Consider the following 18,044-nt stretch of genomic DNA (forward strand, 5'->3'; position numbering starts at 1 on the left):
TTTATGACAGTTCCTTGATGAAAATCTAAATTAGATCCTATATTAGAATTCAATGCTAAACTCTTAATTGAAAAAATTATAAAATTAATTGGAGAATTCATTTATTTTGTTTTGGTCAGATAGAGAAGTCTATCTTAAATGAACCTGAAAGGACTAAATACACACGGAAAGAAAAAATTAAGAAAAGAATCACAGAAGAGAAGAATAGGAGAAAATGAATTAGAGATGAGAGAGAGGGAAATGTCTTTAGGGGATATTAAGACTATTCTATAATCTATACCTTGCATATATTTCTTTCAAAAATGAGGTGGGCTGCAGCACACCTCAGCCACCCCTTGGTTCCGTGCCTGGTTACGGAACAAAACGACCTCCTAATCAGTCATTAGGGCTCTTAAACTCTTGCTCAATCATCTATATGATAGATTAAGGGGAAGGATAATTCACAGCATTAGGGTTCTTAAAGTAATGTACAATATAGTTGCTTACTTCATCCACTATAAGTCAATACCATGCACAGTTCACTATGAAATTACATTACTAGTGAGTTATGCTACATAAACATACTCCATGCACAATAATGTCATATAAAATTAGTTCTTGCACCCCAATCACTATTATTGTGTGTAGTTAAAATTAGTCCACGGTTTTGGATAATTTTTTTTAAATCAAAATTTTTTGGTGTAGTTTATTTTTAGTGAGAAAATAAGAATATGCGATAAAATCGTGTGTAGTTAAATATTTTTTACGTATAATGATTTTTAAACACTTCTTAAACTTCAGACCCAAAAAAAAAAAAAAAAAAAACTTCTTAAATGACGGAACTCAAAACTCATTACGCAATAAAAATTTAATCTAGTGGATTAGATTAAATGCTTGTGGGAGACCAACACTCATTTCTTGAGCTGAGGCTAGGGCAAAACAAATTAACACTTGAGGTTCATCTCGCTCCCAACAAGAAAATTTTCTGAATACGCCATTGATCCCACAATGCCTATGAACAAATGTGCATTGCAGCAGCACCATCAATATAGACTTCGTGAGCATTTGGCAACCCTTTGATGGGAATCAGAACTTGCTTACCTGTGCAAGAAAGAGCTGATTCAATACATCTCCTACATAATATTGTATCGACCGCACACCCTGAAGTCCCATAGTTGGGGCCTCTAGGAACATAACCAAGCAACTCGGCTCAGATTGCAGTGCCATTATAATAAACTCTGCTATGTAAATTCATCGACGCTAGTCTAATGTCTACAAGACCGGGACACCGAGAACCAAAATGATAATGGCAAAGACATATTCACGTCTCTGAAATATGAGAAGCGCGCAAAAGGATAACAACTACAGCACAATATCCACATTTCTAAAAACCTTAAAGAAACTACAACTTAAACCACTGTATAGTCTCCCCTCATTTTCCCTATAAAAGGTTGTATCTAAAGTCCCAAAACCTGGTATTGGAAAAACTATTCAAGATGCAGCCATTCAAAACAGTAGCATGGTTTTCTAAAAGCAGAACTGAAGACACTTCAGCAGCACCAACAGCATTCTTCAGCGCATTACACAAAATCTACCTTCCGGCCACATCACGAATCCCTCCAGGTCTGCTTCCGCCACCATTGCACCACCGTTTGCAAAGTTGTATAAAACATGCAGTGGTGTAAACCACTGGTCCGATTTTCTGACTCCTATACAGCATTTTTATCATCCAAGTCGTCACACTGCTTATTCTGGGAACAAGCCAGAAAATTGGAGCCTGAAACTTTGACTGCCTCGTGCCCAAAACCCTCACTTAAAGACCCAAAATCTGTTTCGTCATCATCGCTATCTATATTTTTAGGAGTTACACGGTTCTGATAACTTCTTCGCTTAACAAGAAACACGTTGAAGTAATAGCTCACCAAGTTTTCCCTAGTTTTTCTGGGAAACCACTTGGATGCACTATTCCAAAAGAAAGGATACTTTGACTGTACCAAGGTCTTGAATCTCTTTTCCTCTTCAGCTGTCCACTGAAGAGAAATTTCCTCTCCCATACGATCAAATCTCCAATGATAGAACAAGGAACCGAGTTCTTTCTTCAGTTTCATCCTAGCCTCAGCAATGTGAAATCTATGACATGTAACAGAACCTGGAAGCTGACAGCCACAGGAATCTGGTCTTCCTCGGCCAATGATATCTGTTTCAACGAGGGAATTGTCTTCTTCACATTGCAAGGGCCATACCCTTGTGCCTAGCCATTTACTATCACTTTCTGAGGCCACATCAGTCCATTCAGGAACATCAGCTTGAGAGAGAGGGCCCACAGAAACATACTTTTCACGGGATTCATCATCGTCAGATGGGATAACCGATCTATGTGGAGAGGCTAAATCAACTTCCATAGGTTCTTGCTCCTTAGAATCGTCATGCAACACCATGTGAGGACTTATCGAATTACTCTGAGTAGGCAGCAAAGAATTGCAACAAGTGCACGAGCGAGATTTAGTAGACTGAGGAATCCTTCCTCTGCATCTTAACCTCTCTGAGGAATGGTGACCAGCAGCAATAGTATCTTCATACATCAAAGGATGCATCCTTAGTTTCTTCTGCAAGTTTAAACCATGCAATGTTTATAATTTTTTCTAGTTTATTATCTAATTATTGTCATATATCAAGATTTACAGTTCCACCCCAAAAATATGCAAGAGAACTCAAATACTCCAACGCCAATATTTAATCATCAATCACCAGTATCAGGTATTGTCATAGAACAACCCATATCGTAAAGTTCCAGTGAAACTAACGACAAAACATGTGACAAATTGGACACACCAAGTACCTTAGAGCTTTCCTCTCTATTGGCTGTTCCTTTATCTTTTCTTTTTCCTTAGCAGGAAAAAGTGAGGAGACTAAAGAGGTGAGAAAGAAGATACACAATCAAAATCAAATGTCTTAATACTGGGCTGTATTAGCACGACATATATGCTGGGAGTATGCAAGATTCTAAGGACAATTTCAATTATAGTTACATGCAAAAGTATATAAAGAAAAAGAAAAAATTGTAATAATGAACTTTAATAGGAAACAGACAAGGGAAAAAGAAAGTTATAAATGCATAAGAGAAAAAAAGGTAAAGAAACGTAGCTAGACGAAATCGAAGAACTTGAAATACTGGACCGAGGAGATGAAATGTGGCTCAATCAAGTTGGGTCGAACTCTGAACTATAAGAGCTCTAAGGAAGTAGGAAGTCAATAAAAAAAAGAGACTGGATCAGGAAGCTCCAGAGGTTTGTAACAATTCTAGTATTATGCAGACCAGATATCACTTAGAAGAGTCCAAGTCACATACAAGTACAATGCCCTATTAATGATTAAACCAAGTGATCTAGTTGCATTTAGATGAATAATAATATCATAAGATGGGAGTTAACTTCATTCAAGATGTACTAGTATGGTAGAGACAATAGCATCTTATTATAGGGCTTGATTATACATCACAACATCAATAACTTATAAACCCTAAACAGAATCAAAAGCAACAGCTTTTTCACATCATTGGTAAAAGGTACAGATAAAAGAGAGTAGCACTCACACTTGAAAGATTAACTGTGCTATGCATCAAAAATGGCAATTGGCTGTTCTCCAGAAGCGAGAAAAAAAAAACACAATATATAAATAAATGTACCTGCTGGAGTAATTCTTCAGTCTTTGGAGTAATATCTCTTCTTAGCATCAATGCCTCCCTTGCTTTAATTGCCTGGAACCAGAACTCGTTGCCTTCATGATTCTTCCACTTAGCTGGCCCTGGTATCACTCCAATTGAAGCATCACCAACTTGTGTTGCTGTCTGGATTACCCAATTCAGCATTCCTGATAAGGATTCTCGTCGCTTTCTTTTACGATCGATTTCTTTATTATCGACACTGGAGGGTAATATCAAAGTACCATTTTGATCATCATTACAAACATTTTCGTCGTCATCACCATTGCAAGTTCCAGTACCTGAATGCATTGTACATGCATCTTTGGTATCTGATAAACTATATTCAATCTTCCCATTTTGGTCAGATTCCAAATGAACCAGTCCATCACCGTTGTCCTTCTGCTCTGTCCCGTCCAACAACAAACCTCTAAACTCTCTCTCTAGCTCCAAAGACAACAAAAGAGAAGTCCCATACCTTCCAGACTCCCCATTTCCCAAGCTCCTACTCGTACAAGTCTCCCTAAACCATATCTCCAACTCGTTCAAATACTTGAAGTAGATCAATTTTACAGAAGCCGCCGTTGCTCCACCATCCAAGCCCAATTCTTTGGACACAAAAGACCACAGCCTCTTCTTCGAAACCAAATCATACCCACCTTTATCTCTCACAACACAGAACAATTTGAACAAATCCACATGTTGCCTATCACCAAAAACTGAAACTGCAGGCACAGGCCTAACAACACCTCTATCACCAATATCCTTAAGGAAAACAGATAGAACCTGATCAAATGTACATCTCTGCCTACCCCTATAATCATCATCAACACATTCTACACCATCTTTTACAGTATCAACATCAGTACCCTTGTGATCATCATCATCATCACCACCACATTCTACACCATCTTTTACAGATTCAATACCACTACCAAGACTATCACCATTAATTGGATTAGCATCAGTAATCTCAGCCAAATCTAACACGGACCCATTTGTCGAAACTGACCATCCTGCCATTAACTTAGATTTGACTCTTGAAAAACCAAGAAAGAAAAATAAAGACTCCTCCTTTCTCAATGATCAAGGACGAAAGATGATATTTTGGGCAGAGGGTATGAGACCCTTTGCCCTGTTTTCTTTGTAGAATGGTTGAGGAACGTTGTTTATTACCTGAACATTTTTTCTTGTTTTTGCTTGGCAAAACCACCGAATGGTAATTTACAGAGCTGCAGAGGACACAAAGAAGACAAAGCCGAGGTTGAAGCTGATGGGTTGTTTGAAAATGATTGATGAGCTGGTGCACTAGTACAACAAGGTGGCTCAATTTTATTTAGACAAAGCAATCAGAAATGAGCAGAGAGAGGAAAACCAGTGTCTATGAAAAAGAAGGAGAAAATGAAATCAATTCCAATCCATGGTTACCCAAACGAAAAACAAACCAATCTTTTTAGTGATTTTCTAATTAAATTTAGTGGAGATAAAGGTTTTTTTTTTTTTTTAATCAGGCCACCACAAAGGTGAAACTTTTGGGCCGGCAATCTCATTTTAGATTCCTCCACTCACTCGAAGAGATGATCTATAATTATCTTCGTTTTTTCTATCTGTTTCAAATCAATCAGCAGACTGACTCAAGCCACCACAAAGGTAAAATTTTTGGGCCTGCAATCTCATTTTAGATTCATCCACTCACTTGAAGAGACGATCTATAATTATTTTTGTATCGATTTCAGATCAATCAGAAGACTGATTTAAATATCTAAAGTAAAACGCCATTTTCGCTTCTCGTAGAAGTTCCACACTCTAGTGTATTATTCGTTTTTATTGTTTCTGATTAATCGATATATTGGTCTAAATATGTAATACATATTGATATCCAGTCATCGTGTAGAAGTTTAGTAGTATGGTTTTCAATGGTACGCACGCTCTCGCGCCCAAGCGCGGGAGAAACTTCGGGAGCAGGAATAGTAGTTTCTCTATCTTTTTGGTTATTTAATTGATCTTAACATGTTTGCTTAACAAATTGAGCGACGTAAATTTTATTCGATAAGGGAATTAGATTCGAGATTTGAGTATGTAGTTGTTATCCAATCTAGTTTAAGATCTATATTTTTAGATTAAGGTCTATTAACTTTTATTCCTTCTATTCCTATATTCATTTTTGCCTGATATAAAGAACAAATTGAATGTCCCAGATTTTTACCCTTTTTGCTCCTAATTTGAATATTAGATTTTTATATTATTGAAGAATCCGCGAGATATCTCTCACCAAGCCATAAACTCTTGTCAACAATTACAATAATGTTCATTTTGGCTCGTGAGTCTCGTTCAGGTAATCAATTGAATTCATAATAAATCATGATTGGCTGTCATTGAATTTAGATCTAAGGCTGAAAGATAAAGTAATTGAAATGATTTTATTTGGCCTATAGTTCTCCATCCTTGAATTCTTTTTTTTTTTTTGAGAAGACATCCTTGAATTCAAATTCAAAGACAGTTGAATAGAATTGAGTACATAATAATTGACTACTAGAATTTGACTCTCTCTTGTTCACCCCATTTGTGAGTAATGAATTATTACTTATTCTTCCATAATCGAAAAACTGTTTCTTCTATAAATTACCATCTACGTATCATCATTACAAAAAAAAAAAAAAAAAAAATGTTAATACAATGAAAGATCGTTTGCTAATTCAATTTATCAATCAAATGAACAATTTTGAGTTTATAGCAAATTCAGATAAATAAAAACCAATTCTCTCAAAAAGGCTCTAATCTAAACTGATCTTGTTCGGAAGTTATTTTGAGAAAGATACATTAAATTTTTTTTTTTTTTAAATTGCTAATATTGTGAGAGAGTTCAAGAACAACCCAAAGCCATTGAACAGAGCTCCACAACTTAAAAACACCAATTCTAATTTTGTATGTAACGTAAGATTCATTACTAAAGCATAATGATATTTTTCTTCACAAGTGTGAATGAGGTATTGGGTTCAAATTCTCTCACCCCTTATGAGATTAAAAAAAAATCATTTAAAAAAACAAACAAACAAATAAACTATCCACTCATAAAATTAACAAAACAATCGGTTGATTCGAAGAGCGAGAAATGAGTCCCAATTTTTTTTTTTCCTCAAAGATATGAGCTTGACAAATCAGTTTGAAGAGGCACTTGGAAGGCAGATGCGACTCGTATAAAATGTCTGATAAAGCTGTTTAGTGGAGTTTTCAAAAGTCACTTGAAGATGCTCAGAATAAAATTAAAGATATGGAATGAAAAGGTTCAATAAACGATCAACCGATCCGTCAACAAAGTTTTTGTATCCATAATACATTTTGGTAGTACGAACATGAGTGCTTTAATAAGCACTTCAGGAGTAGCTTATTGATTTCATGCTTCCGTCTTTATTACCATTCAGGATGGAAGTGGAAGACCAAAATATCATTTGAAAGTACAATCCTCATGTTTCTGAAAATGAAATAAGTAAACAAGGCCATTCACGTTTCTATAAGATTGAGGATTACCTAGAAATACAACAAAAAAACTTCTCTTTCACAGTTAAACAAACTGTGTATGCAATTTTTGAAAGAGCTACCGTGTGCGTTTAGGCAAATTAACATAAGAAACAGTAGCTAGGCTGTATAACGTGAATCTATGTGTGAAATCCACCCAATCAAAATTATCATCAGATACAGTTATATACATGGATCAACTGAAAAACAAAGATGCCCCTTTCTCCTGAACCTTCCATCTTCCATTACACTAACCAACCGCACCACCAGCAACGAAAGTAAATTTCTGCCGTTTACATAACCAGTTCAAACAGAAAGCAAAGATCACAGACCAGACCAAAGAAAAATTCTATACTTGGAGTGAGAGAACCACAGGTTCACCTTTTTTTGTTTGGTAACTAATGAATCTGATTACTACTATCCCTCTGACTGCAATATCTATATAACCATTATATCATTCGAAAATGAGATGCTCTACGATCTAAGGATAAATGCATTACATACAGGAAAACGACCACCATACTTTCACGCCAGTACCAATCTCCCCTTCTTCCTTTTCATTATCATTGAGTTGAAAGGAAAGAAATGCATAAGCTACTCCAGAAACAAAACCAGTAAACAGCCAATCAGTGACTGTCACTGAACAAGGGAACAGTGAACCCATGAAAAGGGAGAGAAAAAAAAAAAAAAAAAACCTCATGCATTTGCAACCTCTGCTTCTCATACTATACTTCAAAAGGAAAGAACTCGACTTGAATTGCTGATCCACTAATCAATAGGAGGATCAAATATCATTTCCTGCATCATAAGTGAAGAAGAGCCCTCTCAATACTATGCATGATGATGGACATGTCTCGTTAAATCACAAAACTACGTAAATATTAAACAAGGCAAACCTGATCACACACGGGACATGTGTCACTTCTTTCCATCCATTCAAGAATGCAAGCAAGGTGAAAATGGTGGTCGCATTTCGTGGTAATTTTTGGATTTTCTTCATCATACTCTGCACAGAAAAAAAAAATCCGACTGAAATTCTTTTACCAAATGGAAAACAAAGAATGTGGCTAAAATAGGCAACTTGCAGTAACAGGGCCAATGACAAAGAAGGGTGCTTTATTTTCCTCATAGTAAAGTAATGATAAAATAGAATTGCCTGCAAGGAGTTATTCAAAGGACTTTACCTTCCAAGCAGGTGGGGCAAACATCCTCCTCCTCAGTGACTAAAGCAACAGATTCCACTGGTTTCGAAAGTTCAACTTCTGCCTTCTTAATTGGATCAAGCTCTAACTTGGTGTCCACTTTGTACTTCAGGTCTTCACACTTGGATGAAGTTTCTTGAGGATTGTCACCAGCTGCTTCTTGAACAGAATCAGAAGTTGTTGTTGTCTGCAATGTTGCATCACTCTTGTTGCCAGAAATTTCTTGGGCCACTGGTGGAGTCTGAGGACGCCCTGCTGACACATCATATGGAATAGGGGCAGGAGGTGGTCTATAAGTGTCAGGTATTGATGTATCCAAGTTCGTGTCAACAAGGAGGCCTGTGGAGAGTGCAGAGGCACCTTGGCGAGATGACAGGGGCACGTGCTCTTCAGATGTCCTCGGATACTATAGATGTAGAACAATGAAAAAATCAACTTCATCTCCAACCCAAACTCTGATATCTATGATATTAAGTTGATATTTCAAGTAATTTATCACACGACAAATCTACTTGCGAATCATTTACATGAAACAAATAATGCCATGGAATTTCTACAGAAAAATTGAGCTCAATACTACAAACTAACAGAAGAGAAAAAGAAGCACCAAAGGTGATAGAAAGCATCATACAACATAGTAGTATGTAGGTGCGGCCCTCAGCTCGGTTGCTTTGGAAGCACAACAACAGCACCCTCCCATTCTCTCTTACTTATCTCTGCTCCGGACTGAAAACTATCGGTACTCGGCACCACATATCCCCTTGCTTCAACACAAAAATAAAAATAAAAAATTCTGTTAGATTATGCAAGCACTAAGCAAAAACAATAACAGCAATATGTTAACATGCTGAACATTCATCAAAGGACCTACCGCTTCAAACCTAACACACGATTTCCACGTTCCAACACCCCAAAAGGGCCACCTTCTTAAAATTTCCAACGAAACTAGTCCAAAGCAATCATCTACAGAAGCACTATTTACATTAAGTATCCGATTCTTAAACAAATCCACCATGCCGATTTGACAAAAGCCAAACCAAAACCCCCAATATGTTCCTAGAGTAATACACACACTGATATTAGCCGTATAGAATAATAATTCATGTAGCTTAAAAAAAAATGAAAAATTAAAAAAAAAAAACCAAAATTCTCCAACACAATTCCATCTCCTATACACTTGAAATCTACTCCGCCTAATCATGAGTAAAGCACCAAACTAATCAACCTGAGTCTTTTCCCGAAAAGATGAACCCAAAACTTCCAACCATTTACGCATCACGCAAATGAAAAAACAATAAATTCAAGCACAAAATCTACAGAAATCACCGAAGCGATTGAAGCAAAACAGCAATCAAATACGCATAAACAGCCATCAAATACACATGAACAGAAAGAAGAAAAAGCATCGAAATAACAGAAAAAACGCGTAAGGCGTAAGCCAAAACAGCAAAAGCAGTAGATGCCGATACTCACAAAGCAGATAGAACCAGCCACAGAACCTAATAGACAAGTCTGAATAGTCTGTACAAGAGGGAGGGAGGGAGTGAATGAATCGTCACCGGGACAAATTAAGTGGCGGTTTTTCTTGAGATGGAGACTTAGGGAGATTGAGTACCTGGTGACGGAGGAGAGGCGTCGATCGGAATTGAAATCGGAATCGGAATCGGAATCGGAAAAGGAGGAAGGTGGACTTGTTTTGGAGTGCGTTTTAGAGGAGAGATGGCTCCTTTTGTGTGCACTTGCGTGGCGACATACAACTTCCAGTGGGAAATTTACTATAAATTTATCAAAAAATAAAATAAAATAAGACGAAAGTATGTACTTTTTTCTTTTTTTTTTCGAATAATAATTTTAATGAATTTATATTATTTGTTGAATTTTTGGTTTGGGTTGGTGTATCAGACTCTGGGGAGAAAGCAGATTGGTTGGGCCACATTTTAGGCCCACTGTTACACTTTAGAGCCATAGAGAGTTGAGACACAGTACAAAAGTTGGTGGTTACTGGCACCAAAATATAGAAATATCACAAGTGGGTGGGTAAACTAAGACAAAAAATATCTGAAAAATGTTGCATTTCATGTCGGCACTAGTAAACGACGGAAAATTTCAGGATTTTAACAGTAATGTTCACGCGGTTATTGGTCGCAAAATTATAAATTCTGAATATTAGACCTTGGTTACTGGAGATACTCATACTTTCATAAATGGTGTTCATCATCTAAACAAGCTTTCACCGGTGGATAGCCAAAAAGATAGATAGAAATAAAAAAAATAAGGGGTCGTGACCACTTACTCAATTTCAGCTTAAAAATTATCAACTTACTCCACTAAGAGTTTTTTAACCTCATTTACCCAACCACTGCAAGTGGCCTAGTGGTTCTTGCCTAGTTGGGTGTGCTCCCCAACCTAGGTTCGAATCCCGAAGCTGTCAAAATGGTCAGGCACTGTGCTGCAATGCACAGTTGGAGCATTTCATATGCGCCGAATGGGTTTATCTTGGGCTATGAAACCTTTGGGTTCCCCTTGACAAAGTAAAAAAAAAAAAACCTCATTTACCCAATCTAACATATACTGACAGTTTTGCCCCTATTAATTAACTCTCTCCTCTCAGACTCTCTCTCCTCCCCCTCCGTCTTCGATCTATTTCACTTTCCTCCCCCTTCACCGATTTCAGTCTCTCTCTCTCAACTCGTCTCAGTCTCTCTCTCTCTCTCTCCATGTCTGCAGATCGGAAAATGGGTTTGGTTTGTCAAAATCGAGGGAGAGCCAAGCAGATCGGCGATGAGCGTTTTTCCTATGCTTGCTGCTTTTCTCGCTCGGTCTGGTTCAGTACGGCTTCAAATTCGAAATCAAGCAGCCGCAGTCCAGTTCGACGACGGTGGAGGAGATCAAGTCGGGTCGCCGACGGCGGAGGGTCTGCTGGAGCGAGATCTAATGGAGGTATTCCTAGGCGGCGACGGAGGAATTTTACGCCGGTGGCAGGGATGGCTGCAAACGTGTGGCGGTGGCCGGCTGGGTAGTTTTGGTGTTGGGCTGATGTCATCAAGATAGTTTCTGGGCTGTTTTTTTTTTTTTTTTTTTGGTAAATTTGGTAGAAGGATATAAGGAAAGAAGAAAGAAGAATGGAAAAGAAACTTCATTGAGTAGTTATACATGTCCGTTGCAGGGCAATAATATGAGTATTGGGAGACAATAATATGCGTATAAATTTATCAATTGTGACTGTAGTGTATTCATTTTGGTTTTGGGAGTTTATGCAATTCACTGGAGGACAATAATATAATTAATGGAGACAATAATATGATTATTGGGAGGCAATAATATGGTTACTGGGGAGCAATAATATGATTACTAGAGGGCAATAATATAGTTACTAGGTATTATTAGGGGGCAATAAATTCAGACGCCGGAATCCGGTCACTAGTCCGATAGCCGGATTCCGGTCATCAGTTGCCGGATTCTGGTCATCGATTGCCGGAGTCCGGTCACCGGTCACCGAAGACCGCGGCAGGCCACTGGTCACCGGAGCACAGCAAGGTGGAGGATGACTTCTCTCTCTAAATGAGAAAGAAGGAGAGGGCAAAAAAGTCCCAAAAAAAAATAAAAAAAATAAAAAAAGAATTAAATGGGTATTAGGGAAATAATCCCTTAGAGTGTTTTGAGTAAATTGGGTTAAAAAACTGTTAGTGGAGCAAGTGGGCAATTTTTAAGCTAAAATTGGGTAAATGATCATTTCCCCAAAAAATAAATCTCGGCTGGAATCAAGGAAAACCCAAAAGAGAGAGAAGTGCCAATATTAATTTACAAGTATCAATAGCTTGTTCTCTGGAGTCTGCACATTGTACCAATACTATCTGTTTCTAAAACCGACTATATCGATCACATACTACTCATGTAGAAGGATAGCATGATGATGAGATACCTAATGATGGATGATATATAGCATTGCTAAGGAGTATTACTACAAAGTTGCGATTTGAGGGAGTGAGAATATAGTAAGCCAAACACTCTCCACATCACTCTATGATTAGATCTGATCTAAAGGTTAGGTAGGGTACATATACAAGCATTCAACATTCACATTTCTCGTTCTGTACGTTTCCTGGCCAACTCGGCAGATTTGCGCCTCCTTGCAGCATTGACAAATTCAGTGATCACTGATACCTCATCCAATCGCATCTGTACGTAAGCCGAACTAAACAGGATTAGCACTGTTACAATAATGTACACAAGCATGTATACTCTTAAACACAGGGGAGTGAGTGAGAGACAGACCAGCTGTGATGTAAAATGTCGTTGCACAACGTTAATCAGTTGCTCCCTTGTTGGATTAGGATGGCTGCTTACCTACAGTTTGAAACATTGATAAGCTGGATTTAGTTACAGCATTAAGTAGCCAGGTAGGAGAAATAACAAAGAAAGTGCAGAAATCAGTGGTACCCACAAGGTTGAAGTGCCTGCAGTACCTCCGCAAAGTGCTTGTTCCTAGCTTTGCCATGTTTACTCTCTGATCATCCATGCAAAGGATTAGGCAATGCAACAATATAGCAAGCACATGCCACTCATACAAAAGTTTGGATAAATGCACATCATTACATAACATGAGTAGCAGCAAATCAGATCATAAAGATCTACCTGGGTCTGGAAACTAGAACTGAATTAAACCACTGTGGATTCAACCAATAATGCCATAGTACTCATTAGGGTAACCATAAGCAAATGGAATATCCAAGAATTAATCAAAAGATGTTAAAGCAGCAAATTTCCAATTCAATATCTCATTCTTCAAAATTTATATGTGTAACATATATTTTTTTTATTTTCCTCAAACATACTTGGCTGACAGGATAAAAGCTTACTGACAAAATTTTTTATCAACAACACAGATGAGACCTCTTTCCAAATTTCTTACCAGCTGAGGTTTGTGGATGGACTGAAATTCTTGATAACTGCCACGATAAATCGACTTGGTTGCTGTGGATGGAACATATGATTTTGGATACCGAAATCTTGGTTTATCATGTCTGTGGAACTCAAGACTCCTAGCTGCAGGAAGAAAACCATGCACCAATAAATGCCAAAGTCAGGTGACAGTAAGAGTGGAATTGAGGTTTCATCGGGTATATGGTATATAATAAACTTACTGAAATCATTCTCCTTCACACCCAGTTCAGAGCTACTGCTAGAGTTATCATAATCATTGTCAAAATCTTCCTCATTCCCTGTAGGATGTTCCAGCACACTCAACGCATTCCTTTGCAGCTTGACTTCAACACCATTTTTCAGAACCTTGTATGGCAAAATGGATGGTTTTAAGTATGCATCCCACAATAGTAATAACAACAGGGTAGACCATACTTTCAACCCATAGGAAAAAATATGGAAAAAAAAAACACCAAGAATCAGGAAGCAGAAATAAAAAGAAAATTAACAGCAAGATCAATACCCAGTCCTAATTTTTCTAATTTTAATTTTAACTGTGATCCATCAAAGTGTTTAGAAAGGAAAAAGAATAGGACTTTACCATTTATTATAAAAAGTTCTACCTCTTTTCTTCTAAGTTTAAAGAGTTGAACAAATTTACAAAATCTTAAGGAAAAAAGAAATCTTACTAAAGATTTACCCTCTTCTATCCCTAACTTAAGATCTAAATTACAAATTGGACAATCAAATAAACAGAAAAAAAATATGCAAGGCATTTTTAGTTAAATTACAGGTTAACAACTTGTCAGACATGGATGGATGCTTACAAAGAATATCAGCATTGTATTAACAGCCCATTTACACTAAGCCCAATGGGCCAAACAACCAAAATTAGTCAACTAATTATACATGTGAACCATAATTCATTATTTCCTAATGTGCATCAAGTAAAATGTTATCTTCAGATTCAAGTCAAATTTGACACACAAGATGCTAAATAATTAAATAGTACCAAAACAAAAACCAAACCTCCAAAAGAAATCCACTTCAAAACCAAATAGTGCAGAAAGCCCATCAACCAAAAGTAGATCAGGAGCAGTTTGGAAAAAAAGAAGACAAAGTTGAGAATAAGAAAAAGGAATGAATTATGAATACCAGCCAGTGCCAACCACCAAGCCCAACAGCCTTCTTGACCACTCCCTGTAGACCCACCAACACAGACTTTGTTCTGTTGTTCCCAGTAACAATGACCTTAGTGTGCCTGGGAAGAACTGAAAGCTCATCATCCCCACTTTCCTCATGAGAAGGTGACAGCACCCTAGAAGCACACAGCTCAGGCTCTAGCATTTTCCCCAATTTCAATCCCAATTGTACTAAACCCAGTTCACCAAACAGAGAAAACCTAAACACCCAAACTCTAAAATTCACAGTTGAGTACTAAAGACCCATCATTTCAATCAAAAAACACTTGTTTCTCAAATGGGTTTTTTTTTTTGCTCATATTCCTACAATTTTTGATGCCTGTAGCAGAAAACGAAAACAGAGGCTGTGTCATAAAGAAACCCAGAGGCTTACAGTGACTGTGACTAATACTAATAATGAGTAATGGAGAAAGAAAGAAGAGCAGACCCCTTTTGGTGTTATGAATTGAGTGGGTAAATTCTTGAGCTCTGACACGAACTTTCTACTGCAAATTTGAATGCAATGGAGATAAGAGTCCAATCCAATCACCCGAGTCACGGGCTCCGATTGATCACAATAAATGAAGCACTGTTTGCTTCAGTCAGTCAGATCACCACTACCACCTAGGCCCTAGCTAGTGGTGACATCATGCAAGACCCAAAGCTTTTTTTTTTCTCTCTACAGTGACATCAGCATCCCTGAAAACCAAAATATGCAGACACAGATTAGAGTTAGTTTTGTACAAGTCATAAACTATTCTTCAAAGGGGGGAAAACTTTTTCATTTCATGGTGAAAAATGCTCAAAAGCCAAACAATCCCAAAACTACTTTTAGCAAAGTGTCAGGGAAAAAAAAATTCAAAATTCAAATTCAAAAAGAAAAAGCATGACCTGTGAAGGTTCCAAAACAGAATTAAAATATCAAAAGCAACATTTGTTTCTAATTTTCTGAAAACAAAAACAGAGAGCTCAGCTTCACTTCAAAATTCCTCTTAATTTGCTAATCCCAATTAGCACTATCTTGGAGCATTAGGCTCCCATTTGAAACCAAGAACAGCATGAAATTGAAATTGAAATTGAAAATGAAAATGAAAACAGTGAGCTGAAATCAGTGTGACTATGATGGAGCTGAAATCAGCATTACATGAATTGGAAGCAAAGTGTGAAATTGCAAGAATTAGAGGATAGTACTGACCTGTTGAAATGAAATGGCAGTGATGATTATGGGGAGAGGGGAGATTGAAAAAGGGGGTAGCAGCAAAAAAACCAGAGTGATCTGGAAATTTGAAGAGGGTGGAAAATTGCAGAGTGTGAAGAAGGATTTGGAATTTGGTGCTGAGTGTGAAGAGAGAGAGAGAGAGAGAGAGAGGAGGAAGCACACACTAAATGCTTACCAACTGCCAGGGAAACGTCCTGCCATAGGCCGTACGGTCACAGCTTGGGTGACGGGCGGAACCGCTCGGCTCGGCTCGGCTCGGCTCGGCGCGGCGCGGCTCAGTGAGAGGTGGGAGTGTTTGATTGGATAGTTGGAGTGGTGTTGGAGGGTTGTGGGAGGGGGAAGGACGGGGGCCTGGCTCGTGGTCTCCGTGAACGTGCACGTGGGCTCCGTTTATGTACCCCTGGAAATTTTGAAGGGACTGATTTTGACGGAGGGAATTTACCGTTTGCGTTCATGGGTGAACAAATAATTGAGTGATCACATTAAAAAACTCTAAAGAGTAATCATGTTTTTAAGAGGAGGAGGAGGGGGGACCATGGAATGGAATTCTTAGGCTTGTAGATTGGTTGGGAAATTTCTTGGAACCCAAGATTCTGAGTGACGGTATTTGAAATGATGGCGACAATATTAACAATATGCAGCATGCTGCGATCAATAGTTTTTTTTTTTTTTTGACTTAAGAAGTACTTCATTCATAGAGGTAAAAGCTACCTCAATTATCTCGTGTTTTTTTTTTATTTAATGATATTGTCTAATGTGTCAAATATTGTAAAAATAAGATTACACCAGAATGACTAACAAATAATTGAAGCTAATAAACACTAATTTTAAACAATTGGCTCTCACTACACATATAAAATAACCAACGTGTTTATGAGGGAGTAAAATCTAACTACACAAATTTTTTTAATATGCTCACCTGATTATGTGAGCCCATTTGCCTGAAGCACATTTCATAATAGGGTCTACATAGTTTTCATCTCTTTGCGTGTAAGACGTGAATGTTTCATATTCTTTCCTATAATTTTTTTTACGAAGCTTCTGCCATCCACCCAAGTGGGTGGTCACCTTGCTTTCTAACTGTGCGTGTATTATACATCCCGTTTAAGTCTGTTTGATTATGCCTTTTGTTAAAGTTTTGAAGGAAGACAACAAAACCAATATGCTCAATAAAATGTGATTTACTCCAATCACATCACTCACACGTAAGTGAGAAAAAGGATCAAGACCTAAATATTGATTGAATCCAATTTTTCCCATCGCCGCATACAACCGAATAGAGAACATAGAGACTTTTGGGAGGGGAGATCGAATCGGGCAGATCCGCTAGTGCCGTCATATAAGAAGTTTGATGTCAAAGTATTACTGAAATGTTATCAATCTTGATCTAGCGAAAGATTCAATGGAAGTACGTGAAGAGTTCCCTTGGCCAATACAACAAAGCCGCGCAACAAAAGCGAAAATCTAAAGATGACGATTTTCAAAATGTCTTAATATAAATCAAGGTTCGAAAAATCGCTAGGTGCTAGTTAGGTGGTGGCCAGGGGATTAGCGCCCAGGCGAATTTTATATTTTTTTAATTTTTGTTTTATTTTTATAGAATTTATTTATATAATTAAGATTATATAAAGACTTTTACTTAGATTTAACATTTATTTTTATAGCATTTTATTTTTCAGAGATATTTTTTAATCACTTATTCTCATCCTTTAGACCTTGGGCCCAAACAAAAGAAGAATAAACCTTATTCTCCTTCGGCCTGGATTATAAGAGATGAGCACAGCCCAATATATCATAAAATTTTTAGATAGAAACAAAGATTTGGGCTAGGCGGTTTTGATAACTAGTACGACTATTCTATCAACTCTCTCAAACACTTTACCTAAAACCGCCTAGCCGCCTCAGCCGCCCAACCCGCCCAGGCCCCCTAAATCCTGACCGCCTATTGCCTCTGATTACCCATTACTTGAGTCGGCTTGTTGCCGCCCCGTTTTTTAGAACATTGCTATAAATATATGAACAGTTGATGCGCTTCATGATGGAGGAGAATGATCATGATAAGAATTTCGAACAATCCATCAGGACCTGAGAGAGGTATCAACCTCCTACGATCACCAAACCTCGCCCAAGATCTAATCCAACATCGATCAGCCCTCTTGTATGAAACCGCAATCATACTAGACTATGAGCCCTTCACTATCGAAGATCATCTCCATACGTTGTTTTAAAATAACATATTTTTCTACACATCCTCTGGATTTTTACCGTGTTGATAAATTAATTTTTGTACGAACTCTATTTTAAAATTAACGTTGTCTATTTTA

The 18,044-nt window shown here is 37.6% G+C and overlaps 3 protein-coding genes across 7 annotated transcripts; all 3 read right to left on the reverse strand.

Moving 5' to 3' along the window:
- Window positions 1-1,265: 1,265 nt before the first annotated feature.
- On the reverse strand, window positions 1,266-5,103 carry LOC133742504 (AT-rich interactive domain-containing protein 2). Its single transcript, XM_062170188.1, has 2 exons — window positions 3,665-5,103; window positions 1,266-2,585 (listed from the first exon to the last, which is right to left on the reverse strand). Exons 1-2 carry the CDS (start codon window positions 4,700-4,702, stop codon window positions 1,689-1,691), a joined length of 1,935 nt encoding a protein of 644 aa, XP_062026172.1. The 5' UTR covers window positions 4,703-5,103; the 3' UTR covers window positions 1,266-1,688.
- A 2,222-nt stretch (window positions 5,104-7,325) lies between these two features.
- On the reverse strand, window positions 7,326-10,171 carry LOC133742505 (probable E3 ubiquitin-protein ligase RHB1A). Of its 5 annotated transcripts, XM_062170190.1 has the most exons (7): window positions 10,013-10,166; window positions 9,871-9,918; window positions 9,269-9,360; window positions 9,029-9,161; window positions 8,380-8,803; window positions 8,092-8,201; window positions 7,326-7,993 (listed from the first exon to the last, which is right to left on the reverse strand). In XM_062170190.1, exons 4-7 carry the CDS (start codon window positions 9,095-9,097, stop codon window positions 7,964-7,966), a joined length of 633 nt encoding a protein of 210 aa, XP_062026174.1. In that variant the 5' UTR covers window positions 9,098-9,161; window positions 9,269-9,360; window positions 9,871-9,918; window positions 10,013-10,166; the 3' UTR covers window positions 7,326-7,963. The 5 variants fall into 5 exon arrangements, with proteins under 5 accessions (XP_062026174.1, XP_062026173.1, XP_062026177.1 ...); XM_062170189.1 differs by lacking the exon at window positions 9,871-9,918 and having other exon boundaries at window positions 10,013-10,170; XM_062170193.1 differs by lacking the exon at window positions 9,269-9,360 and having other exon boundaries at window positions 10,013-10,167.
- Window positions 10,172-12,177: 2,006 nt separating this feature from the next.
- On the reverse strand, window positions 12,178-15,864 carry LOC133743777 (uncharacterized). Its single transcript, XM_062171808.1, has 8 exons — window positions 15,697-15,864; window positions 14,950-15,200; window positions 14,476-14,841; window positions 13,542-13,686; window positions 13,310-13,443; window positions 12,842-12,904; window positions 12,673-12,744; window positions 12,178-12,576 (listed from the first exon to the last, which is right to left on the reverse strand). Exons 3-8 carry the CDS (start codon window positions 14,665-14,667, stop codon window positions 12,475-12,477), a joined length of 708 nt encoding a protein of 235 aa, XP_062027792.1. The 5' UTR covers window positions 14,668-14,841; window positions 14,950-15,200; window positions 15,697-15,864; the 3' UTR covers window positions 12,178-12,474.
- Window positions 15,865-18,044: the final 2,180 nt, after the last annotated feature.

This window comes from Rosa rugosa, chromosome 4 (assembly GCF_958449725.1).
Source record: "Rosa rugosa chromosome 4, drRosRugo1.1, whole genome shotgun sequence".
NCBI lineage: Eukaryota > Viridiplantae > Streptophyta > Magnoliopsida > Rosales > Rosaceae > Rosa > Rosa rugosa.